The 26,283-nt window shown below is 42.4% G+C and overlaps 1 protein-coding gene across 2 annotated transcripts in view; it reads right to left on the minus strand.

Moving 5' to 3' along the window:
• Window positions 1-26,283, minus strand: part of ITGA1 (integrin subunit alpha 1) — a 170,418-nt gene that overhangs the window by 62,907 nt on the left and 81,228 nt on the right. For both annotated transcript variants that reach the window (XM_027980075.2, XM_027980076.3), the window contains exons 7-8: window positions 17,507-17,655; window positions 13,531-13,681 (exon numbers count right to left, since the gene is read on the minus strand). In XM_027980075.2, coding sequence (XP_027835876.1) covers window positions 13,531-13,681; window positions 17,507-17,655 — 300 coding nt within the window. The remainder of the gene's footprint in view (window positions 1-13,530; window positions 13,682-17,506; window positions 17,656-26,283) is intronic.

The raw sequence follows: 26,283 nt of genomic DNA on the forward strand, positions 1-26,283 counted from the left end.
ATGTACTTCCACATTCTTAGAAGGGTAATTTTCAGAATCTGCAGATTCTTTAATATTAACTGTTTTATATTAATTCTCTACTATATACTGTAATTGCTGTAGAAAAATATAAAGGGTCATCCTGTATGCTTACTAAAGTTTCTTCTCTGCCATTCCTGTTTCCCTCTTTATTAACAGCTATACCTTTAAAAGTAATGTTACAGTTTCTGAGTGTCTCTGATATTATTCCAGTCAGTGACATCACCATTTGCTAGCAAAAGCTAACAGCCAGTGAATTGCTTGATCTCAAACAGGCAGTACTTCCTGAAACTCTTACCAAGGGGAAGTCAGACATGTATATTTTTTAAACAGATGTTGGACTAAGTAGTAATCTAATTTGGCAATCTAGAAAATAAACAGTTGGGACATTCCTGTTTGAAACAAAATGCTTAAGACAGAAACATTCTTTTTAACAGAGAAGAGACAGAGGCAGGAATTATCTGCTATCATTTCAGTTCAGCTGCTCAGTCATGTCTGACTCTTTGCGACCCCATGAATTGCAGCATGCAAGGCCTCCCTGTCTATCACCAACTCCCAGTCACTCAAACTCACATCCATTGAGTCGGTGATGCCATCCAGCCATCTCATCCTCTGTCGTCCCCTTCTCCTGCCCCACCAATCCCTCCCAGCATCAGAGTCTTTTCCAATGAGTCAACTCTTTGCATGAGGTGTCCGAAGTACTGGAGCTTCAGCTTTAGCATCATTCCTTCCAAAGAAATCCCAGGGTTGATCTCCTTCAGAATGGACTGGTTGATCTCCTTGCAGTCCAAGGGACTCTCAAGAGTCTTCTCCAACACCACAGTTCAAAAGCATCAATACTTCGGCACTCAGCTTTCTTCACAGTCCAACTCTTGCATCCATACATGACCACTGGAAAAACCATAGCCTTGACTACACGGACCAAAGTTATAACTCTGCTTTCGAATATGCTGTCTAGGTTGGTCATAACTTTCCTTCCAAGGAGTAACTGTCTTTTAATTTCATGGCTGCAATCCCTATCTGCAGTGATTTTGCAGCCTCCCAAAATAAAGTCTGCCACTGTTTCCCCATCCATTTCCCATGAAGTGATGGGACCAGATGCCATGATCTTCATTTTCTGAATGTTGAGCTTTAAGCCAACTTTTTCACTCTCCACTTTCACTTTCATCAAGAGGCTTTTTAGTTCCTCTTCACTTTCTGCCATAAGGGTGGTGTCATCTGCATATCGGAGATTATTGATATTTCTCCCAGCAATCTTGATTCCAGCTTCTGCTTCTTCCAGCGTTTCTCATGATGTACTCTGCATAGAAGTTAAATAAGCAGGGTGACAACATATAGCCTTGACGTACTCCTTTTCCTATTTGGAACTAGTCTGTTGTTCCGTGTCCAGCTCTAACTGTTGCTTCCTGACCTGCATATAGGTTTCTCAAGAGGCAGGTCAGGTTGTCTGGTATTCCCATCTCTTTCAGAATTTTCCAGTTTATTGTGACCCACACAGTCAAAGGCTTTGGCATAGTCAATAAAGCAGAAATAGATGTTTTTCTGGAACTCTCTTGCTTTTTTCGATGATCCAGCGGATGTTAGCAATTTGATCTCTGGTTCCTCTAGTTAACTGTAATTATTTAGATTTTCTATCAGGTTTCCTCAAACATTTAGTTTTAAATTTTTTAAAGTAAGGTTTATTGAGATATAGTTTATATATAATAAAAATCACCCTCTTTAGATGTACAATTCTGTGAATTTTGACAAACCTAAACAGTTGTGTTCCTACTGCACTGAGATTAGACTGTTTCCAGCGCTCCAGCTGCCTCTTGCCCCTGTGTAGCCAGTCTCCTCTTCTTTCTAACTCTGTGCAAACACTGATCAATTTTCTGTCCTTACAGCTTTGGTTTTTCTAGAATGCCAATGGTAAGGAATCAGATAGTATGCTGCCTTTTGTGTCTGGGTTTTTTCATTTTGCATAAAGCTTTCGAGAGTCATCCATGTAATCACATGTATCATCATTCAGTCCTTCTGATTTTTGAGTAGGACTCTGCTGTCTAGATACACAAGTCATTTGTTGAGGACATCTGAGTTGTTTTCAGTTTCAAGTGATTATGAATAAAGCTGCTCTAAGTATTTGTGCTTAGAAATACTATCTGTTTTCTTTTTTCTTGAGTAAAGATCTAGGGATGAAGACACTGTGTTCTACAATAAAAGTATATTTAACTTTATAAGAAACTGCCACAATATTTACCAGAACAACTGTTCCATTCTTCCATTTCACCTTTCCCACCAATAACGTGTGAGAGACTCAGTTGCTTTGCATCCATGACAATTCTCGGTATTACCAAGTTTTTTCCTCTTTTCCAGTTTTAGCAATTCTATTGGTGTGTAGGGGCTTCTTTGATGGCTCAGTAGTAAAGAATCTGCCTCCTACTGCAGGCAATGCTGGCCTGATCCTTTGGTTGGGAAGATCCCCTGGAGAAGGAAATGGCAACCCACTCCAGTATTCTTGACTGGCAAATCCCATGGACAGAGGAGCCTGGAGTGCTACTGTCCATGGAGTCACCAAGACCATCAGACAGGACTTAGCAACTCAACAACGACAATATGTGGATGAATACAGCTGTCAGAACTCATCAGATTGGTTACTTTGTGCACAGTGTTCATACTGAAGTTTTGCATTGTATGTGCTTTATCAGTTTTAAAAAATGTAATGATCTATAATGTCATGCAATGGTATGGATGAATCTTTACAATTTAATATTCAGGTTTAAAAGTTTTGAAACATTGTATGTTTTAGCTTTTATAAAGTTAAAAACAAGGCAACCTTTTTCAAATTAATTTTTTTTCCCAGATATGCATAGTTTCCAAAGACTATTTAGGAAAAAAAATCAAGAGATTGTCAGTATAGGATTTGGGCTGATGGTTACTAGGTGGAGGAAGGCAGGTCGATGAATGTGACAAGGCAGATGGTAAGTTGTCAGAGGACCAAACTAGCTCTTGGTTTGGGTAGTACATTCATGGTTATTACGTTATTAAAATAAATATGCAGGTACAATTATAGCCACAGAAACAAACAAAGTGGGCCATGCTTTGACAATGATGAGAATGTCTCCTGAACCAAAGTTCATGATTCATTCAGTTCTGTGCTCCTGAGATCCAAAATGCAAAGGTAAACTCATGAGCTCTGTGCTATTGCTTGATTTTTTTTAAAAAAATATCTGACTCCTTAGGGAGAAGAAGAATTATGACCCTCATGACCAGGAAGTTATCAGAATTTTCTAGCTTCACTTTATCTTTAAACAGTAGACATGGATTTGTCTGGCATCATTAACAACAGAGATCTCCACGGTGCTTCCAAAGTCCTGTTACAGAGAAGAGTTGAGTCTCCAATTACAGTTTGGCATCGAGGACCGGGTGGATCTTGGACATGTAGGCAGGTGGGCACAGGTGGAGGCATCCGTGCTGGCTGCCTGGCCCCTGCCTCCCCTCCTCTGAACACATGGCTCCCCCACCTCTCTTCAGCCGCCTGTTCTCAGCCTCCACATGTATTTCCTTACTGTTAGGTTTAGAATGTTAGATTTAAAAACTGACTTTTATTAAGATGGGTATAGCTTTTCACTCGTAGAAGGAAAATAACTAAAATGATTGTTTTAAGTGTTGTTGTTTATGATCTTCGACATACTTGTTTATTTGTATCATAAAACGCACAACCGTTTAGATCAACTCAATTGCTCTGCTGCTGCTAAGTCTCTTCAGTCGTGTCCGACTCTGTGCGACCCCATAGACGGCAGCCCACCAGGCTCCCCCGTCCCTGGGATTCTCCAACCAAGACCACTGGAGTGGGTTGCCATTTCCTTCTCCAATGCATGAAAGTGAAAAGTGAAAGTGAAGTCGCTCAGTCCTGTCTGACTCTTCACGACTCCATGGACTGCAGCCTACCAGGCTCCTCCGCCCATGGGATTTTCCAGGCAAGAGCACTGGAGTGGGCTGCCATTGCACCGTAAATGTTAACGTGAGAAAAGGAGTTGGGTACCAAGTAGGCAGGCAGGCAGTGCATCATAGTTCTCAAATTTTCCTTCCTAGTGAGAAGGGGGTGGGGGCTTCATTGCTGCTTCTTTCCCCCTGCTGGAGGGCCAAGAGGGAGTATACTACACATCTGTACCCGGGGACTTCCTGTGCTCCAGGACCACCAGGGCATTTCTCCAGTTCCCTTGTCAGTTACCTAGCTCCTACACCTGTAAAATGCCCTTGGAGGCAAAATGCCTTACTGTCTGTGACTAACTCTGAACTGTTTTGAAGAAAGCACACCATTTAGGAAAACTAGAGCTAGCTCTAAGGTAAATGGGCACAATTATTCTTGACCACTATGTCCAGATTTATGGAGGAGCTTTCAAATCACACCAGAACACAAAAACTTAGCTCCTGTTTATTTGGCTGAAGAGCAAATGCCAAACATCAGAAGTGGTCTACATTTTAACAGAGACCACTAGTGCTTTTCCCACTTTGGGCTGCTTGACGGGTAAGAGAATGAAATGGAAACGGTAGTAGAGAGTTGGTCAAATGCTCTTCCTGCAGGTGGGTGTCTCACCACAGCTGGATGTACATGCCCCAGAGTAAGATGGAAAAGGCAGAGTCTCTTGAGGTCCACAGTATTTATTACATCCATGGTGTGGGTTTCAGGATCTCTGGCCCTTGCTCAACACCTCATTCTCCACTTGGTCTTCTCTGGACACACTGGTAGACCTCTCTTTTGTTGGCAGTTTTGCTATGCATGAATTTGTTTTAGATTTATAAAAATTCTGTATCGTGTGAAGCCCTCCAAGTCCCCACTGATTTACCTAATTTTTTCTGTAAGTCATTATCTTACCTCCTTGGTTCCTATTTAACATGTTTTAGATTTACTATTGAATGGACATATTAGCTTCCATTTCACTTATAAACTGATGTAATTAAAGATACACATAAAACATTGTCTTGAATTATATATAATTGAGGCTCTTAGTTGCAATGTAAATGTTATCAGACATTTAGTGCTTTATGTCACAGGACAGAGACAAGTGGGTAAAGTTCAGTGGGGAAGATGCCAGTAGCAAGAATAAAAATAAAATGTATACATGTAATATGGTAGTATATATTTAGAAGAAAACATAAGAAGGGAATTCCCACAGAAATTATAAGATTAAAGAATTCTCACAGAATCCACAGGAATTACTGTGACTTGCAGCTAGTTTGAACTGTTTTTCCATCACAGAATAAAAATGAAAACAGAGAGAAATGTATTTTGGTCCTTTACCCAAGGATCTGGTAAGCTGGTAAAAACATTCTTTTCTATGAATCAGAAGAGATACAAAATAATATTTATAAATTACTCCTGTTCACTTAATATGTCAAGCCCAGGCATTTGGTATTCTGCTAATATTTACCTGGGATAGACAGTCAGAATTGAAGCTCCCTTGAGGTAGATGTGTCAAATGTAAAGCATAATGCTCATTTACATGTAGCACAGTGCCTTTTGTGTGCCAGTGAAAGAAATTCTAAGATATTTTCTAACTTCCTTATTTTCATTTGAATGCTGCAGGTGATCCAGTTTTACAGCCATTATAATCCCCACCATCACCATTTAAGGTTAGAATCTGAATATAAAGCAGGCTCCTGCTAGTAATGTCTAATATATTCTCAAGTGACAGAACAGAGACCATGCAGAAGGGTCCTCAAACCAGCTCAGTGCCCTCACCAAATCTGAGTGTTTCCCAGGAAGTGTTTGCAGTTTTATCAGAGTGTTTATCTTTTCAGTAGTCAATCTTTTGGAGTGGTTGTCTGCCCCCAAAACACACCTCTGAATTGTTCAGGATCAAATGGTGAGGGAAAAAAGATGGAGAAGGAGGAAGAGTCCAGGCCATAACAGGGCTAGACCCCCAAGAATATTTGATCTTATCGTGAAGAGGTGTGGAGAAATTCCTGAAACCTTTCCATGTAAATACACAAGGAGAAGAATTAAAATAACTGTCTTATTTCCTAGTTTGGTATAAATTAAAAAATACATATTAGGTTCACTTGGAAAAATATATGAATTGGGAAAATAACAAATAATTGTTGCTAAACTGAAATTTTCCTATACTTTTGTTTATACCATTTCAAAGAGCAATTTGATACTAATTCATTGATTAAAATGGGGAAGAGACTCATGATCTTATGGTTCTCCAGGAAGGTTAATGCAATCATGAGACCTCTTTTTGACCATATAAGAGGCAAAATGTGAATTATCAACCAAGGATCCAACAAAGGGAAACAGATTTAAGCGCAAGAAATACTGAATATGCAGTCAGGTATAATGCAAGAGTGATATGAAATTCACTTAAAATTAAGAAACAATGAAATGATAGATACTTTAATTCCACTGAAGTTTTCCTAATGCTAATGCTGCTGATGATTAATTCAGCTCATAGCCTGCATCTATAGTACCTGCAATGCTAGACTATATCCTCTGGGAGGAAACTGAACAAATGATGGCATCTCTGGTACCTGGTTGTGTGGGACAAACTGGGCATGTGCTGGCTTTGCATACTAAAGAGACCAGGCATAGTCTCTACCTGTGGACAGTATCTCTTGAGTAAAGACTGGGCCATGAGGAATTATCCTCAACACTGGAAAAGATCAAAATAGCTGTAGTGTATGAGGAAACAGACAGAACAGGCTCCATCTGGAAAGCAGGACTCCATATTGGGCTGGACTGTGGACTTTGAGCTATACGCCCAGGATCTATGGAAACAACATACCAACTGGAAAACGAGGCCCCCTGGATGGAACCCCAGGGCTCATACCTAGAATCTCCATTGCCTAAAAGAATACCCTAATTATCTGTGTAACCAAATAGAATCATAAATTCTATTATGCTTATTGGGGTATGACCACAGGCCTATTGATAATTGGCTACTGTTAACTACCTAGGCTTAAGGCATATGAATCACGGGTTAACTTTGATTCTATCTTTCCCTTCCTTTGTTCAGACTAGTTTCAGGGAATTTGGGGAGGTGAGATTGGGCACGTACACTTAGGGTGTATGGGCTTCCCTGGTGGCTCAGAGGGTAAAGCATCTGCCTACAATGTGGGAGACCCGGGTTCGATCCCTGGGTTGGGAAGATCCCTTGGAGAAGGAAATCGCAACCCACTCCAGTACTCATGCCTGGAAAATCCCATGGACTGAGAAGCCTGGTAGGCTACAGTCCATGGGGTTGCAAACAGTTGGACACGACTGAGCGACTTCACGTCACTTAGGGTATATAAGGTTTTCACAAAAACTGGTCGGGGTCCTTGGCTAAGAGGAGACTCTGCCTTGGGCCTGCCGGTGTAATAAACTGCACTTCACTCTCTGCATTGTCCTTCTGAGTGAGCTTGTTTCCCAGAATGTGTGGCTACAACATTTGGTGCGTGGGCTGGGAAACCCCTCACTTTGAGGAGACAAGTCTCATTTGAGGCCACCCTGAGGCTTTGTGGCCTGAATCTCCTAGAGGGGGGAAAGGTGCCTAGCCCCTCTGGAAGAATTCAGCCTTTCAATGCCTGGTTTCTTCGCTTTGGCAGGTAGTGAATGGCAGCAAGGAGAAGGCAATGGCACCCTACTCCAGTACTCTTGCCTGGAAAATCCCATGGATGGAGGAGCCTGGTGGGCTGCAGTCCATGGGGTCACTAAGAGTCAGACACGACTGAGCAACTTCACTTTCACTTTTCACTTTCATGCATTGGAGAAGGAAATGGCAACCCACTCCACTGCTCTTGCCTGGAGAATCCCAGGGACGGGGGAGTCTGATGGGCTGCTGTCTCTGGGGTCACACAGAATCAGACATGACTGAAGCGACTTAGCAGCAGCAGTAGCAGCAGAATGGCAGCAAGGGGACTGAGCGGTCAGGTGAGGAGGAACCCACCTATCAGGGTGGAAGAGGGGGTCTGATCACCCCCCTGGGAGGGACTAGAAGGAGTGGGGACCCACAGGAGCCTGGAATAGACAGGCGGCAATTGCTTGGTACACAGGTTGACGAGTGTGTTAAGGCTTAGGAAGGAAATTTGTGAATATCATTTAAGAGGTGGTGTCCGTGCCATCTTAGGGAAAATTATTACCAAGCAATCACCAGGGGATTGTTAGGAGAAGAAACTTGGTCTTTGTGTGCACATATTCTGCCCTTCCCAAGGAGGTGTCCCATCTGTGTGAAACTCTTGACCGCCTCGGAATTGTCAGGGTAGAAGGCAGGGGACACATAAATGAGTATGAACTGGCTTTTCTGAAGATGGCTTGGGATGTGGGATATTTAACCCATCTGTGTTTTTATCTGCACCTAATCAAACCCACCAAGGCAGAACGGACTTTAAAAGTTAAGGGAGAAACAGTCTTGGACCACGTGGTGTTCTGGTTCGGCCGTGACAACTGGCCGGTGAAGACACACTGATCCCCCCCTTCTCCCTCTGGGATCTGGCAGGTAAGGCTCTTCTCACCCCAATTAGGAAGGAGGTGGAATGACAATATAAATGTTTCATTGAATAGAAATAACAGAAGTACATAGGGTACCAAGAACTTTGTAGTCAGAATGAAAAGGAAAAGTAGAAGAAGGTCTGAGAAGGTAAGCAAGATGGGAGGAAGTGAATTTACGGCAACTGTATTGGAGTGCATGGTTTAAAAATTTAAAGAAGGGATTTGGAGGAGACTATGGGGTGAAGATGAAGCCTAACTGCCTCCACAGACTCTGGGAGGTCAAAGCCCCCTGTAGGAGTAGGAGGGCCACCAGAGGACACCATGAACTTAACAAACAGTGGAAGCAGTCTCTACAGTAGTCACAGGAGAGCCGGGACACCCGGATCAATATCCATACACTGACTCATGGCTAGGGTTAGCTCAAGACGCTCCTACTCGGACAAGGTTCTGTATCCAGAAGGGAAGGGCAAAAATATTAACGGCACAAAAATTGACTGATGATAAAAAAGTAAATTCTACAGGATTTGGACAGTGCCGACCTGACCCCTCCCCCATACTGGATAATGACGCTCCTGCCTCAGTGCTCCACCAGGACCGGAGGCCGCCCTGATGCCCGATCCAGGGCCAGGTGAAGTTCCTGCAGCAGCCGCTGCTCCTCCGCCAGCTCTTCCCGAGGTCGTAGAGCCGCCACCTCGGGAGGCTCCGATCCCAGTGACAGAAGCCTCTGGCCAACACTTCCAGGATCCAGCTCTAGCCGAACCACCCAAGCTATACCTGCCTCTCCCAGTGAGTTATTGATAAGAAGGGGAGGGAGATGCTGGAATTAAGCACAGACTTCGCTCTGCCAGAGAGCTGGAGGGAACAAAAGCGAACAGACAAGAGACTTACAATGCTAGCTGCTGCTCTGGGAAGGTCTATCTTGGGCCCTCCAGAAAACCTCCTCTGCCCCAGGGACAGGACAGTCCTTCAACCAGTCCCAACGGAGGCCCTGGGCCCTGTTACAGCCAAACCAGTGTGCCTGGTGCCGAGGTTTTGGCCACTGGAAGAATGAATGCTCTAAGGCAAGGAAGGAGAAGGAAGATCCCGCAGTTGTGGGGCTTGCTGGCTTGGAAATTAAATAGGGTTGTTGGGGCTCAGAGATATTAGGTCCCTGAGAGCCCATGGTAACCTTCAAAGTGGGGTACCAAACATTCTTGAGTGCCCAGTACCCCTGCTGGGAAAGAGACTTGCTCTCCATACTAGGAGCACAAGTGACTTTCTCCCTGGAGGAGAGGCCCACCTTCTGGATGGGCACTATGATTTATTTGCTCTTTCTTTCAATAACCCCCCAAGATAAGTGGAGGTTGCATGAGCCTCCGAAGGAAGGACCAGGTGGGCTGGAAGAGCATGAGAGAGAGTTAACTCAATTATTCCCTGAGGTCTGGGTGGAAGATACCCCCCTACCCCCAACCAGGCTGGCTAAATAGAGGCCCAGGCTGGCATACTACCCCACATCAATAGATTGAAACAAGCGGGCATTCTGGTAGAGTGCCAGTCGGCTTGGAATATGCAATCCTGCCAGTCAGGACTATAGGCCTGATCTCAGGCTAGTCAACCAGGCTACTGTGACTTTACACCCCACTGTTCCAAACCCCTATACCTTACTTAGCCTCCTCCCGCCGAGGACTAAAGTTTATACTCGCCTAGATCTCAAGGATGCCTTCTTCTGCGTATGCCTCGCCCCAGCATCACAGCCCATCTTTGCCTTTGAATGGGAAGATCCAGTCGGGGGCACCAAACAACGGCTCACCTGGACTCCCCCACAAGGGTTTAAGAATTTCCCAATCATCTTTGGGAAAGCCTTGGCTTCTTGGTGGACTCATCCCACCTGGAAAAGTACAGATGTTGGCTCCTACGATACTTGGATGACCTGCTGCTGTCTGCCAAGACCAAGAAAAAAAGGCTGGGAAGGGACAAAAACACTGCTCCAGCTGCTGATGGAAGCAGGTTACCGGGGGTCGAAGAAGAAGGCACAGATCTGCAAGGAGGAGGTAAGGTATCTGGGGTTTGTCTTAAAGAAGGACACAAGGTTCCAGACCCTAATTGGGTCTTATATACTGATGACACTGTGTGATAAAATAAGGACAATGGCTGTTAGGTTGGCCAAAGCGGAATTATTGGTACCGGATGAGCTGGCACACACTCTAGTAAGCCACACACACCAAGCAACCCACCTAGGCCATGCTGCCTGCTCACAGGTTAATGCTGCCTCTCGGCACAGACAAAAACCTCTGGAGATTCAGTTGAAAGGCACGCTGCCTTTAGAACACCTGGGAGTGGACTTCACTGAAATGAAACCTCACCGACGCTACTGTTACCTGCTGGTTATGGTATGTACATTCTCGGGATGGGTAGAAGCTTTTCCTACCTGCACTGAAAGAGCATCAGAAGTAGCCTGGTGCCTGCTTAGGGAAATAGTTCCCAGATTTGGATTTCCTACCAGCATTGGGTCAGACAATGGCCTCGCTTTCATAGCTGATTTAGTACAACAAGCAAACAAAACTGTAAACATCAAATAAAAACTGCACACTGCATATAGGCCCAGAGTTCTGAGATGGTGGAATGAACCAACCGGACACTTAAAGAGACTCTCCAAGTGGAACATAGAGACTGACTGCTCCTGGGTGGACTTGCTTCTGACGGCTCTGCTCAGACTCAGGATGACCCCATGGTCCCAAGGCTATTCTCCAAACAAAATTGTGTATGGGAGGCCCCCTCCCATAGTAAAACAGAGGTCAACAAATTTGCCTCAGGTAAGGGGAGATGGGATTTCACAGCAGATGGAACTGGGTAAAGTAATAAATCGGGTAACTAAGTTTGTACAAGAAAGGGTGTTTGTACAAGATAGGGTGCCCTTGGGGAACAGATTCACGAATTTGTGCCTGGGGATCAGGTGTGGGTCAAGGACTGGAAACATGACTCCTTGGCCCCACATTGAAAGGGTCCATATACTGTTCTAACCACTCCCACGGCAGTTAAAGTCGCAGGTGTCACTCCCTGGATCCTCCACATGAGTGTGAAGAGAGCATACCACGCAGACCTGGAGGACGCCGAGTAGACTACACAAAAGGACCCCACTGGTTTCCACGAAACCAAGATCATCTTAAAGAAGAAAAAGAGGTGAAGCTACAATTAACTGCTGCTACAAGGACTTGCTGGTATCATCTTGAGACTAACCACTGTTTCAGCACAAGGAGGGACCTGTGCTATAGTTAATGTTGAACGTTGTGTGTTTATTCCTGCTTTATCTGGCAACATATCAGCCACCCTAGATGACATGAAAGGTCAGGTAAAAGCTATGCCTGATGATGACCTTTCTTTTTGGACTTCGGTCTGATTTTGGGTGAAGGGTGATTAGTGGAAAAATATATTTACCATTGTTATAGTTGCCTTGATAGTTCTGCTTTGTGGATCCTGCATTTTATAATGTATTATGAAGTTTGTAACCCAGAGGTTGGTGTCATTCTCCCAAATTGGCAGTCAGAGAGTCAGGGTGCAATATATCCCTATGAATGATGCTCATACTATGAGTTAAGAGCATCAAGAGAGGGGAATGTAGGAGGAAACAGAACAGGCTCCATCTTGAAAGCAGGACTCCATATTGGGCTGGACTGTGGACTTTGAGCTATAGGCCCAGGATCTATGGAAACGACATACCAACTGGAAAACCAGGCCCCCTGGATGGAACCCCAGGGCTCATAGCTAGACTCTCCATTGCCTAAAAGAATACCCTAATTATCTGTGCAACCAAATAGAATCATAAATTCTATTATGCTTATTGGGGTCTGACCACAGGCCTATTGATAATTGTCCACTGTTAACTACCTAGGCTTAAGGCGTATGAATCACGGGTTAACTTTGATTCTATCTTTCCCTTCCTTTGTTCAGACTAGTTTCAGGGAATCTGGGGAGGTGGGATTGGGCACGTACACTTAGGGTATATAAGGTTTTCACAAAAACTGGTTGGGGTCCTTGGCTAAGAGGAGACTCTGCCTTGGGCCGCCGGTGTAATAAACTGCACCCCACTGTCTGCATTGTCCTGAGTGAGTCTGTTTCCTGGAATGCGTGGCTACAGCAGCAGTAGCAGGAGAGGTAATGATGGGTTGAATAATAATTGGCAAATGATAACTTAAAGAAGTAACAACAAGAGGAGTGAAAAATGATGGAATGTTGTATTTTTTAAAAAAATCTTATACCCTACATGAAAAAGAAAATGTTGCAATTGTTTATAACCTATCACCTTGGTTATAAAATAAGAAATAGGCACCTTGCCTCAGGGAAGCAGTGACTCAATTGTGTGTTCTGGGGCTTCATCAAGGATGAATCTCTCTTTCTTCCCTACCTACAGTTGGCTGGGGTGTCTTTCACTGTTCACTCTTTTGAACGGAAAAAGGGAAATATCACTGACTAAATGCTGAAAAACAAATTGTGGGTAATAGCTGTTACTGGGAGTTGGTGACGCGCAGGAAAGCCTGGCATGCTGCTGTCCACAGGGTTACAAAGAGTTGGACACGACTGAGCCACTGAACTGAATGAACTGAACTATAAATAAAAAGGATTTTGTTGAAAAGCAATTTTGGTTGAACTTTTAGAGTTCTGAAATCTTTCCTTCTCTATTAAAAAAAAAGTCAATTTAAGAAACCCCCCTCCCCCAAGGCTGAAGGCATATGCTCTCCATCCATCCCTCCATCTTTTCCCTTTCTCTTCCTCTTTCCCCTCCCCATTTCTGTCACTTTCTTTCTCTCTCCCTCCCTCGCTTGCTTCTTCTTATGCATTTTCTCCCTTCTCCCTCCTCAGCCCTCCTCATTTTCTCCCTTCCTCTCCTGCAGTGATTGCTTGCTGAGCCTCCAGTTGTTGGACACTATGTTGAAGACACAAAAGGGGCAAGTCCTAATCCTGCCTCCACAGAGTTTACTTCCAAATGGAGACACTTCTGTTTTCCAGCCTTGCTTGCATAACTCTCATAAAATAATCACGATATGCACACACCAGAGCCCGAAAGCCATCTCTAGCCCCGTACTTACAGCTATGGAAAACCGCTGAATGCTTTCATCCTCACAGTCCTGGATGACCTTATTCAGCCGGTGGTTGTCATGGGACTCACCATCCGTCACAATCACCATGACTTTTTTAACCCCTCTTCGGGCACCCCGGGCTTCAGTGAAAGCCTCTTTCCTGAAATAATCACAGACAAAAGAGGAGCAATTCAAACATCAGCCCAAGTTTAGGCAAAGTGATCAACAAAATGGAAACACTACCAGCTCCAGGGAGCCCATTAACATTGACTCCCATTGTTCAAGCCAGGAGCCGTGATGCTCATTGTTTGTAATAGGTTGAGATTTATTCCAGATGATGGAGAGGTTACCGTTTTGCTAATCACCATTTATCCCTTGTGGGATATTTTGTTTATCCAAAAGGCAGCAGTCCTTCATTTTTTGGAAATTTCAAAGGGAAGGTGTTGACTGGAGCATACAGAAGGTTTAGAGAAGGTCAGATTTTAAATACTCTCCCAGCCCCACCTTTCTCTGTAAACACTCCTTGTCTCACTTGACAGTCCTCTTTCTGTCTGCTTTTGGCAGAAGCTTTTGCTTTAGCTCTCACTTCCCACACCTAGTCTGACATTCACAGAAGAGTGTGGCCATCTTCTGAGCTACAGAGTGGGTGTGGAAGAAAACGGAGTATCAGCATGGCTATGAGTGCTTGAGAGTGCACTTGGATATGGGGTAATTAGGAATTAGACTGCAGATGACAGTGGTCTGAGTCAGTGACAGAGCTGGGTTCATGGGGCAAAGAGGGTTTGGCTATGAAAGGTTTGGTCTGAATTAAGTTTGAGGACAAAGGCTGCTGGGGATGAGGTAGGAGGAGGTGGTATGGAGAGAAAGGAAATGTTGCGCTAACTTCAAAAAAGGAATTTTGATTTAATTCAACAAGTATTTATGGAAAGTGATGGAAGATAGGGGAAACTGACAATTTTTGTTTGCTTTGTATCTTCTGCGTGTGCACACACACACAAAGAGGCACACTTTCCCTTTATTAATTTCTTTTACTCACTTCACATTCCCCTCTGGAGTCTTGCACAAGAAGAGTACACTTTACTTAGGACTAAAACAATGAATGGATTTCATATAATACTTTTTTAGATTTTGGTATAAAATGTACCAATCATTGTACTGAATAGTCTATTTAAATATTTTACTTTGGTCAAAAGAAAATAAGAAACAAAAGAAAGATAAATATTTCACTTTGGTCACGAGGACAAATAGCTGCAATTTGGAATACATCAAAGAAACACCTCTGGTTTCCCAATGGTTTGCCACGGTAAACATTAGTTCTACTGTAGATATACGGTAGATGTACAGTAGCAGGTATCTTGTGAGGAGGGAGAGAGGATTCTGGTGATGCGAGCAAAACAATGTCATCTGTCTTATTTTCCCTTTAAAAGGACTTACAGCAAATATGACAAGATGTTAAGAACTGTTGATTTTGTTTGATGTGTACATAGAATTTTGTTGTACTACTTTTTTTTAATTTTCAATTTTTCCTACAATTTTCAAAACAGAAAAAGAAGCTTCTTTTTTTTTTTTTTAATATTGACCGCTGGGGAACTGTGTATCTCTGCCCTCTATACCAAACAGATTTTTTACTTCTTTCTATGTATAAAGGTGAAAAATAGATGTTAAAGTCTAGTCTTTAAATGAAATCTGGACATGGATATGATGAGATATCAATCCTGTTTACAATTCTGATTCCTTTTCAGCAGGTGTCCCCAGCCTCCAGGATCAAATGCTTGATGATACAAGGTGGAGCTAATATAATAATAACAGAAATAAGGTGCACAATAAATGTAATGCACTTGAGTGACCCTGAAACCATCTTCCTCCTGCCCAGTCTGTGGAAAATTGTTTTCCATAAAACCAGTCCCTCGTGCTGAAAAGGCTGGGGACCATTATCTTAGAAGATTTTCAAAGTCTCCTGACTCTCTTGAAGATCAAGGCTATAACTGAATGAACATCAGCTGAAGGTGATGATTAAAAGACGTTCCTTAAAGAAAATCTGGTAGCTCTGAAACCAGGACTGGCTTTCTATGGGTAGCAGTGGCAGAGCTCATGTGTATACCCTTTATGTTTCAAATATCTCCTGCAAATTGTGTTTGACCCCCATTTACCACAATCCATTATTCTCTCTTTAAAGTAAGCATTGAACAGTCTGCATGGTTTTATACATTAATATACCCCAAGAGAATCCCTTTCTTTGGGACAGGAGAATCCAGGCTTTATGAGTAAATAATGTGAAGCAACGGAAAGAAAGACAATTTGGGGTAGGGATAAGGGGACACAAAAATATGTTTAACTAGGAAACACTGAAAATGGAAGTAAGGATTCTAAATATTTAGAAATACTGTTTGAACTGATCCTGCCTGAAAGGAATAAAGAACAATTAAACATGCAAAACTAATGTATAAGAAGAGTACTTAGCAATATCATTATGGAGTTTTATTTATATACAAAACTCAATCAACTCTATGTCCCACAGCTAGACCCTCTGTGAAAACACAGAGGCAAAAGCCATATAGGGACATGGTATTTAGAGTGGTATTTATGCAGGAGCAAATGCAGTCAGAATATTTGTCAGTGAGTTTTCAAAGATGAATATTCATTCTTAAGTGGTTTCCTTTGGAGGACACAGCTCCCTACAGGCTCAGAGTTTCAAAGAACAGTTTGATTTACTTTGAATGTACAGCCACATTTAGTCAATTATTTAAGAATGCGCACTCAGCACACCTAAAGAAGTACACTTCTGTGCATGCAAACTGGTGATCCTATGGGCAGGTAAATGTAAAATTACCCCATCTGTTTGTGGTTATTTTTCTCACGGGCTCCATATTAACTATAACCACATGCTTTTGTAACATTTATGAGTGGGAAGTGGAACATGAAATTTAAAATTTTTGAAGATCAAATCCATTCTTTGGAGTATCCATATTAACCATTTTAGCCCTCTTAGAACATGGATCTTAACTGGCAGGTAGAATGAGAGGACGGGTTTTTCAGAGGCAGGTGAGAGTCCAGAAGTTGAAGGCTCTTAAGAGAAGGATCCTTAACATTAGTCATACTGCTCATTAGATTTCCTGTGATTTTGGTACTGTTTAGTTTTTGTTCGGAAGCTTTCATGGTGATTAAGGGGGAGGAATAAGCAAAAGAGCTGAGTGGGATCAGAAAAACAGAAAAGAGGATGCTCTGCACTGTAAGGAAAGGACAGTTCTGTAGATTCTTGTAGAATGCAACTCAGCCAGAATGGATTATGTGTGCTCCATGGAGGAGACTGCAGAAGGGAGGAAAGGAATTTGGGGAAAGTGAGGGAAGGAAAGTGAGGAAGGAAAAGAGAGGGTACCAATGATGAAATCCTTTCCCCTTTTCAACCTTTTCACTGAAAATGTTTCAAATAAGACGTTTAATTTGCCTTCTTAAAAACTCTTATTTGAGAGCTTCAACAACCCTACATTTGTAAATTTAAATCTGTGTTGCTGCTGCTGCTGCTAAGTCGCTTCAGTCGTGTCTGACTCTGTGCGACCCCATAGACAGCAGCCCACCAGGCTCCCGCATCCCTGGGATTCTTCAGGCAAGAACACTGGAGTGGGTTGCCATTTCCTTCTCCAATGCATGAAAGTGAAAAGTGAAAGTGAAGTTGCTCAGTCGTGTCCGACTCTTAGTGACCCCATGGACGGCAGCCTACCAGGCTCCTCCATCCATGGGATTTTCCAGGCAAGAGTACTGGAGTGGGGTGCCATTGCCAGGTGGTGCTAGTGGTAAAGAATCCACCTGCAATGCAGGAGACCTGAGACTAGGATTCAATCCCTGAGATCTGGTTGGGAAGGTCCCCTGAAGAAGGAAATGGCACCCCACTCCAGTATTCTTGCCTGGAGAATCCCACAGACGGAGGAGCCTGGCAGGCTACAGTCAGCAAATAGTTGGACACAACTGAGTGTCTGAACACACATACCTTGCTGTGTCTATTCCGAGGGCTGTCATGGTCTGCCGGCCACCTCTCTGGACTATTCCTTTTGCTGCAACAAGCACCTCTTCTGTCGATGAGTACTTATTGAGGTTGAACTCATGAGTTACATTTTCTCCATACTGTACAATTCCAACCTGAAATACCAAGTCACTGTGTTATCCATCTAGCCGACTTCTGTTTCAATTGTCTACAGTTTAAACACATGGATCAGATGTAATAATACAAGTTAGTCTTTCCGAAGGGTTTAAAACTCTACCAGTACATAAATCCTTCTACTCTGACAGCAATAAGCATTGCCATCTGTGAACATTCATATCCCAAAGGACACAAATGAGAGGGCTTTATTAAACCTCTCAAATGATTGGTTTCTCTCTTCAACAGTGTTTACTGAATGATTCTGGCAGGCTTTGAGATAGAACATGAAACTGATATGGTCTCTGCCTTCATGGAGCTTCTAAACTAGAGGGAGAGAGAGAGATTAAACACAAGAATTATTCAAACACAGCTTCACCTGCAAACTGTGAAAAAGGCTGTACTAACAGAAAAGCTCTTACTGGCAAGTATAACCTAGAAGCGTAGTTTAAAAGGGGGGCTCAGGGAAGCCCTTTCAGAACTGATATTTGAGACTTAAAAGATATATGCTAGGAGGGTGGAGGCCCGTCCTGGATGGCAAGCGTGAGGGTGGATGGGGTCTGCAGTAAAGGAACTGTGCCTGGGAAGAAACTGAGATGGCAAAGAGGTAGATGCTCTGGGAATAGAAATGAAGTCAATGAATCTGGACCGAGCTAGGAGGAAAGAGGGGAGTGAGATGAAGTTGGACGAATGATCAGGGATGCTTTTGGCAAGGACACATGTGTGCTTCCTGTTTCAAGTAGCTCAGCTATAGCTTCATGGCTCCAAAATTAGCCCTTCCCTTTCTCGTTCTCTGTCTTCTCTCTCCCTTACTGCCATCCTCCTTTCATTTCTTCTTTCCCACAGGTGGGTAATGCAAGCAGTTAACTGCAAAGCCACCGTGGACTAAAAAGACTTTGAAGGTTAAGTGCAACTGATTCACTTCCCCTTGCCCATTTTCTCAATCCCTTTTCTGCACCCTCCTTTGAAGGTTGGTGTGAACCAATAAACTAACCTATATCAAGAACTGTGCCTAAAGTTACTCTTTGTTTGACCTTCCTACCCACAAATTAGGGACTCAGATAATTCTTTACCCAAAGAACTGTCTTTTTCTGAAAATAATTTTTTTAAAAAATTTCTGACTGTGCTGGGTCTTCATTGCTGCAAGGGCTTTCCTCTAGCTGTGATAGATGGGGGTGTGTGGGTTCTCACAGTGGTGGCTTCTCCTGGCGAGGAGCACAGGCTCCAGGGTATGTGGGCTTCAGCAGCTGCAGCTCCCAGGCTCCAGAGCACAGGCTCAGCAGATGTGGAACATGGGGCTCGTTGCTCTGCTGTATGTGGAATCATCCTGGATCAGGGATGGAAGCCACGTCTCCCATATTGGCAGGTGGGTTCTTTACCACTGAGCCACCAACTTTGAATAGACTTTAAATTACTTTCCCAATGACCCTAACAGCTTTTAACCAGGAATCCAGGAAAATACTGAATAATTATTAAGGAAAACCATGTAGCTTTGCCATTGTCTTTGTGTGTCTAAATGCTCAGTGTAAGTAAAATTATTTTGTTATTTAGATATAATCATTGTGCCTAATTTATGGTCCCATGGTGAACAGAAGTTATTGAAAAGTACTAGGATTTAGTTGGGCAGTGCTGTGTTGCTGTAGAAGTTAACTGCTCATTCATTCAGGGCGTCTTACAGAGTTGGTTTTGTTTTTATTTATCTTCGTTTAGATTTGATTAAGCAGGAGACCAAAGAACTTTGAAAACTGTCACTCCTGTTATTATTCTTAGATATTTTACTACTTGGATGACTCTATCAAACACCCTGGTCTCTTGCTTATTTAACTTCCTTGGCTTTAGTAATCTTTTCCTCTAGCTCACCTGTCATCTGCTTCCAAGGTCTTCGCCTTGACCTTGTCATCTGGAAAAACTGCAGCACCTCAATCTCAGTGTCAAGTGTTCTTCTCTCTGACCATTAACTTTGGCTCATTTACCTAGTATATCTAATTCATCAATTCCTTGACCACATTAAGACTTCCAATTAATTCATATATGTTACTTTATTTTTGTATCCAACCTAGATTCCATGATCTATTACCATAATCATTTACTTGCAAACATTTATCTCCTTTAGCCTTTTGCCCCCTGCATTAACTAATTTGGCTAACTTCCAACTGTGGTTAAGTCCAAATATCTCCTCTATGAGTGATCCTGTGACACTGAATGCTGTTAGACAAAAACCACATACCTCGTAGACTGGTTTCACTTTAAAGCTTTGCTCATGAATCTCAAATGAGGTTGCACACAGGACTGCCCAACAATCCAGTACTTTTTAACAGTGAGTGTGCTCCCTTCAGTCAAATTCTGGTGATAAGGTGCTAACTCCTCAGGAAAAAGACAGCATCTCCTTTGCACATGGGGAGGAGTTCACGTGAGAAGAGAAGGAAATCATGCCAACTAAATAAAGCTGCTTTATGATGTAACACTTAACATTTACAACATACTTTTCATATCTTAGAGAACATACTATGAGCTATTGTATTATTGGGGAAAATTGGGAAAACAGCTTGGTAAGTCAGATATCAATGTTTTATGTCTTATATCTATCCTATCTATCTCTCGATCTCTCTGTCTACTTAACATATATCTCACTTTTATAAGCTCATTCTTCTGTAAATGTTGGGATCTAAGAGAACTTGTAAAGACTCATTCCCTCACCCTTTGTGGACACTTTGCTTCTCACAGCTGTACCCGAGACTTTCATCAGATGACTGTCCTTGGACTGCTGGAGCTGCTTTGCCCCACAGGTCCCAAGAGGCAGCAGTATCTGGAGTTTTCTCCCGCCTCATCCCTTGCTCTGCTCCACAGGCAAGGCCTGAGTGCTGGCAATGCAGGATTGGCCCCTTGACTTAACCTGGGGCCCCTTCCAGACCCAGCTGAGGCCTCAGCTTCACCTGAGGCCACATGCTTGCTTGCCCTCCACGGCTGCTCTGTTTTGCTCCCCCAAATCCCTTCCTATTTTCCTTTGGAAGCACTTCCTTTGTAAACTGCTGTCACTTGACTCCTGCTCTCAGAGTTTGCGTCTGGGGGATTGGATCTAGGGCAGTTATTATCTACACTTCTGCATTCTTCCTTCAGCCCAGGTCAGACATCGCTGACTGCCTTGAACCTGGACCATGGCAGTCATGGGCTCTACACTGCTGACCTCCTTCCCTGCATTTCCACTGTCTTCAGATCCTTCTACATAGTGACGGTAGATGAACTGTGTTAACAGTCTGCTCTTATCACATGCCTTCGTTATTCAAAAACTCCAATAACTCTTCATTGCCTACATCAATGACTTTGAAATATACTTTAAAAGAGGACTGTAATTCTAATTAAAATAGAAAATAGATACAACATCAAGCTGCTTCTTGAAATACTAGGCCTATAGGTTAAAATTCAGTTTTCCCCCACTGAGTTTCAGCCACCCAACCATCTGGCCCTACCTTCTCTCGTCATCCTCATCTTCCAGATTCTACCCAGAACAAATGCCCGTCTGTATCCTTGCAACTAAGCTAAGTCCTACCCATTTGGTAAGATTCAAGTTTCACTTTCTATGCAACTCTGTCCACCTCGTTGCCAAGAGAGTCCATAGTGATCTTCCCTTTCTCCAAACTCTGAAGCAAACTTGTCTGTGCTGCTCCTGTGAGCACTGCATTCTTCCCAGCTTTTGAACACATGATTTATCTCTCAACGACATTAAAGTTCGGAAGGGGCAGGCAGGGGTAAAGAGCAGGACTGCGTCATAGCTGTTGGTATTCTCTTATCCTGGACCACTATTTTGCTTTGCTCACAGTTGACCCTCAAGCATTCTTCCTAGATGAGTGTACCACTTCACATAGGCAAGTAGAAGACTGAGATAGGAGGGAAATAATGATAAGCAGAAAAAGAGAGCTATGAAGAAGCGTGGGAAATTAGTAGAGTTGGCAGTGGGAACTCACATCTCAGGAGAATGACATTCAGTGTAGGTCTCTGGATGATACGGGGGGTCTTATTTTCTTAGGAATGAGATAGAATAAGGTTTCTGCTGTGTTTTCCTCAGAAAAGGGTGCCATTTATTAATTTTAATCACAGGAAAATAGTCACATCACTAAATGTATGTAGTGCTTTGTGTGAGACTCACTTTAACAGGAGTGATTTCAATTCCAGCTTAGTTTATAAACTTACTGCAGGTGAAACAGATCTGTACTAGCATAATGGGTATAGGCTCATATATAACCAAGTCAAATAAATATGAGAATTAAACAATGAGAGAAAAAGTGAGGAACACACATGGTGAGGGAATGAATAGAAGAGAGAATCACAGCACATTTATTGTCTCACAGATCAGCCCTCAGGGAAGGAGGATCCAGCTTCCTAAACAAGCTGCCCAGGTCAAGAACAGACAGCTAGTTATAAAAGTAGAATGGGAGACAGCAAAGCAGTCTTGAGCCTGGAAGATCTGTCAAGGATGATCATTAAAGACATTTAAATCATGGCAGAAATTGAAGAAAAAGATAAAAAACCAATAATCATCATGTTTGACTTGAAGCAGCCAATTGTTTTGGAATGGTCCAATACAGACCCTCCCAGAGGATGGAGCTAAGCAGAGAACTGGAGAGGAGTAGTAAAGAGAGAACGATTCTAGGCATTCTTACTAAATGAAAAAAAAGTAGGCAGAGACGGCAGCTAAAAGGCACGTCTGGGTTAGCTGTGGGCCTTCTTTAAGGGAGAATGGGAAGAGCAGCCTATGGCATCAGTATAAGATAAGTGGGTGAAGACAGTAAAATTAGATTATTTTTTAAAAAGATTTTTGATATGGACCACTTTAAAAGTCTTATGGAATCTGTTACAACGCTGTCCTGTTTTCTATGAGGTTCTTTTTTGGCTGCTAGATATGGGGGATCTTAGGTCCTCACCAAGGGATCAAACCCACACCCCCTGCATTGGAAGGTGAAGTTTTAACCACTGGACTGCCAGGTAAACCCCAGCAATAAACTCTTCCAAAGTGAGGGATGAGTAACAATAGAGGAACAGTTACTTTTCAGAGACAACTGTCAGGGACACATTTAGCTCCTGGGGAGATATAGTTTGAACTTCTTGATTAAGTAGTTATAATTGCAAGTTGATTCACTATAGCATAAATTAGGCACACAACTGGCTGAGAATCCTGCTACATGAGCAAGAGGAACACTTAGGACCTCCCACTTCACATTAAAATTTACATTCATGACTCAGATAAACCCCAAACTGGGAATACTAACTTTCTAAGTTGCTAGGTACAATTTTTTTTAAAGTCCATAATCACATACTTTCAGAAAGCAATCATTAAAACAAAGTTTAACAGTTTTTCTGTCTCTGTCTGTCTGCCTCCCTCTGTTGCAAGTGAAAAAGACCACAAATTTCAAATAACATAAAAGAGCAAGGCTTTCCCTTACTCCTGAATTGCTCTGCACTGACAAAAGTGGATTATTCTGAAAGTGCTCTCAGAGTTTTTAATATGAAAACAGCATTGTGAATCACAAATTGGAAGACCTGATGTATTTTATTCTTAATTAAGGGAATTTATTTTTTATGTGGAACATGTTCCACATCTCAAACAACATAGCTTGGAAAATATTATTTTATTCAAATTGTGAATTACCTGCTTATAAAGATCAATTCATTGTTCTGCTTCATTCATGCCTGTTATATTTATGTCACACTGTCATGGATTGCTTCCCAGGTGGTGCTAGCAGTAAGGAACTCACCTGCCAATGCAGGTAGACAGAAGAGATGCAGGTTCAATCCCTGGGTGGGAAGATCCCTGGAGAAGGAAATGGAAACCCATTCCAGTATTCTTGCCTGGGAAATCCCATGGACAGAGGAGCCTGGTGGGCTACAGTCCATGGGGTCACAAAGAGTTGGACATGACTGAAGTGACTTAGCAAACAGTCATGCATTGCAGTTTTCCAAATATAGGCCTTGACTTTAGGTTGGAAGTTTTTCAGGATTAGGGACAAAGTTTTAGAGTTTGTTATCTATATTGCTATACACTTGATCAATAAGATACTTTGTAAACATCTGCTGAATTAAAATGAATTATCCAAATGGCTTCCTTTCTTTTAAGAGTAGAGCAAGAAGGGAAGTGAACGTGAGGAATATGGAAGGAATGATGCTGTTAAAAATCACAAAAATTACTATTTTTTCTCATAAAAAGTCACAAAAGAATGACAAGAGAGTTTAAGAAAGAGAAATGTTTAAAGTAGTTATTATATATACTACATCAAGGAGTTATGAAGGAATGGGATTATCTCCTCCTTTAGAATTCTACTGTTACCTTGTATTGTTAAGTTAGTTATAACACCAGTGCCTAAATTGTAATGCCCAGCATGAGTTTAGTTTCTGGGCTTTCATTCAGCAGTTAATACTATCTAATCAATGGCCTCTTTAGGTGAATAATGACAGGGAAGCACCATAAAGTTTTCTGTGTGTTTGCAGGATGTACAACTGCTTTACATAGTAAGTCCTCAGTCTTTGGGTCTGGTCATTTTATGTTTTCTTTTACCAAACTACAGTGCAAAAGCCCTGCCTTACAACATGCTTCTACTGTAATTAATTAGAGTATGAATTCAAGTTAACTGTCAACACAAACCATTCTGAGACCATGTTAACTGAAACTGGGCTTAACCTTTGTCTCTACGGAGAGGCATATGAACAGGACTGGCTCACAGGTAAATGAAATGAATTCTCAGAAACACAGTAAAGTTGGTTATATGATAGGTCTTTAGTTGGTCTCTTGCTTGATGGAAGGTGATGCAATGAAATTGACTCATACTCAAAAATATGAGGCTAGAAGGTGTTAAGAGGGGGAAGACTATGGGAGAAATTGAGACCAGAGGTGGATGGGGCTACATGTGTCGAACACCTGAAAAGAAAAGCCTAAAACACAATGTTCAAAGAATATTCAAACTATCACACAATTGCACTCATTTCACATGATAGCAAAGTAATGCTCAAAATTCTCCAGGCCAGGGGTCAACAGTATGTGAATGAACCAAGAACTCCTAGATATTCAAGCTGGATTTAGAAAAGGCAGAGGAACCAGAGATCAAATTGCCAACATCCGCTGGATCATTGAAAAAGCAAGAGAATTCCAGAAAAATATTTGCTTCATTGACTATGCAAAAGCCTTGGACTGCGTGGATCACGACAAATTGTGGAAAATTCTTAAAGAGATGGGAATACCAGACCACCTTATCTACTTCCTGAGAAACCCTTATGCAGGTCAAGAAGCAACAGTTAGAATCAGGCATAAAACAACAGACTGGTTCCAAACTGAGAAAGGAGTATGTCAAGGCTGTATATTGTCACTCTGTTTATTTAACTTATATGCAGAGTACATCATGCAAAATGCTAGATGAAGCAAAGCTGGAATCAAGACTGCAGGGAGAAATATCAATAACCTCAGATATGCAGATAACACCACCCTTATAGCAGAAAATGTGGAGGAACTAAAGAGCCTTTTGATGAAGGTGAAAAAGGAGAGATAAAAAGCTGGCTTAAAACTGAACATTCAAAAAAGGAAGATCATGGCATCTGGTCCCATCACTTTATGGCAAATAGAAGGGAAAACAATGGAAACACTGACAGATGGTGACTGCAGCCATGAAATTAAAAGATGCTCGCTCCTTGGAAGAAAAGCTATGACCAACCTAGACAGCATATTAAAAAAGAGAGACATTACTTTGTCAACAAAGGTCCATCTAGTCAAAGCTATGGTTTTTTCAGTAGTCATGTATGAACGTGAGAGTTGAACCATAAAGAAAGTTGAGTGCTGAAGAACTGATGCTTTTGAACTGTGGTATTGGAGAAGACTCTTGAGAGTTCTTTGGACAGCAAGGAGATCTTACCAGTCAATCTTAAAGGAAATAAGTCCTGAATATTCATTGGAAGGACTGATGCTGAAGCTGAAGTTCCAATACTTTGGCCACCTAATGCAAAGAGCTGACTCATTAGAAAAGACCCTGATGCTGGGAAAGGTTGAAGCAGGAGGAGAAGGGGATGACAGAGGATGAGATGGTTGGATGGCATCACTGACTCAATGGACATGAGTTTGAGCAAGCTCTGGGAGATGGTGAAGACAGGGTAGCCTGGCGTGCTGCAGTCCATGGGGTCACAATAAGTTGGACATGACTGAGCATCTGAACAACCACAAAAACACAATGTATATCAGTGTCTTGGCAGGGGAGAGCTCCCACAATCATGTCTCTTCTAGCTCAATGACTTCATGAAGCTGAGTGGCAGAGTGAGAGATGGTGGTCACTACAATAATGATTTTTAACACAAAGAGAAATTTAAAAATTCCAGAAATTACATTTTTCCAACATAAATGACTTGCCTCCTATTTGCTAGGCAATGCACAAACTCTGAACTGTATTCTGTAAATAGAAGGATTAATGCACAACACTGTCATTGTGGAATTCACATTCCACCAGGAGAGATAGAATCATGAAACAAAAAGCGATGCTTCTGAGTGAGGAGAGCAGTTGATTAATGGTGTGCAAATGCTGTGGGGATGTGGAGGGGAAGGGAGTTTTGGGCGGAATAGCCATAGAGAAAGTCATATTTGAATTGAGTCTCAGAGGTTC

The sequence above is a fragment of the Ovis aries genome, chromosome 16, assembly GCF_016772045.2.
Source record: "Ovis aries strain OAR_USU_Benz2616 breed Rambouillet chromosome 16, ARS-UI_Ramb_v3.0, whole genome shotgun sequence".
Lineage (NCBI taxonomy): Eukaryota > Metazoa > Chordata > Mammalia > Artiodactyla > Bovidae > Ovis > Ovis aries.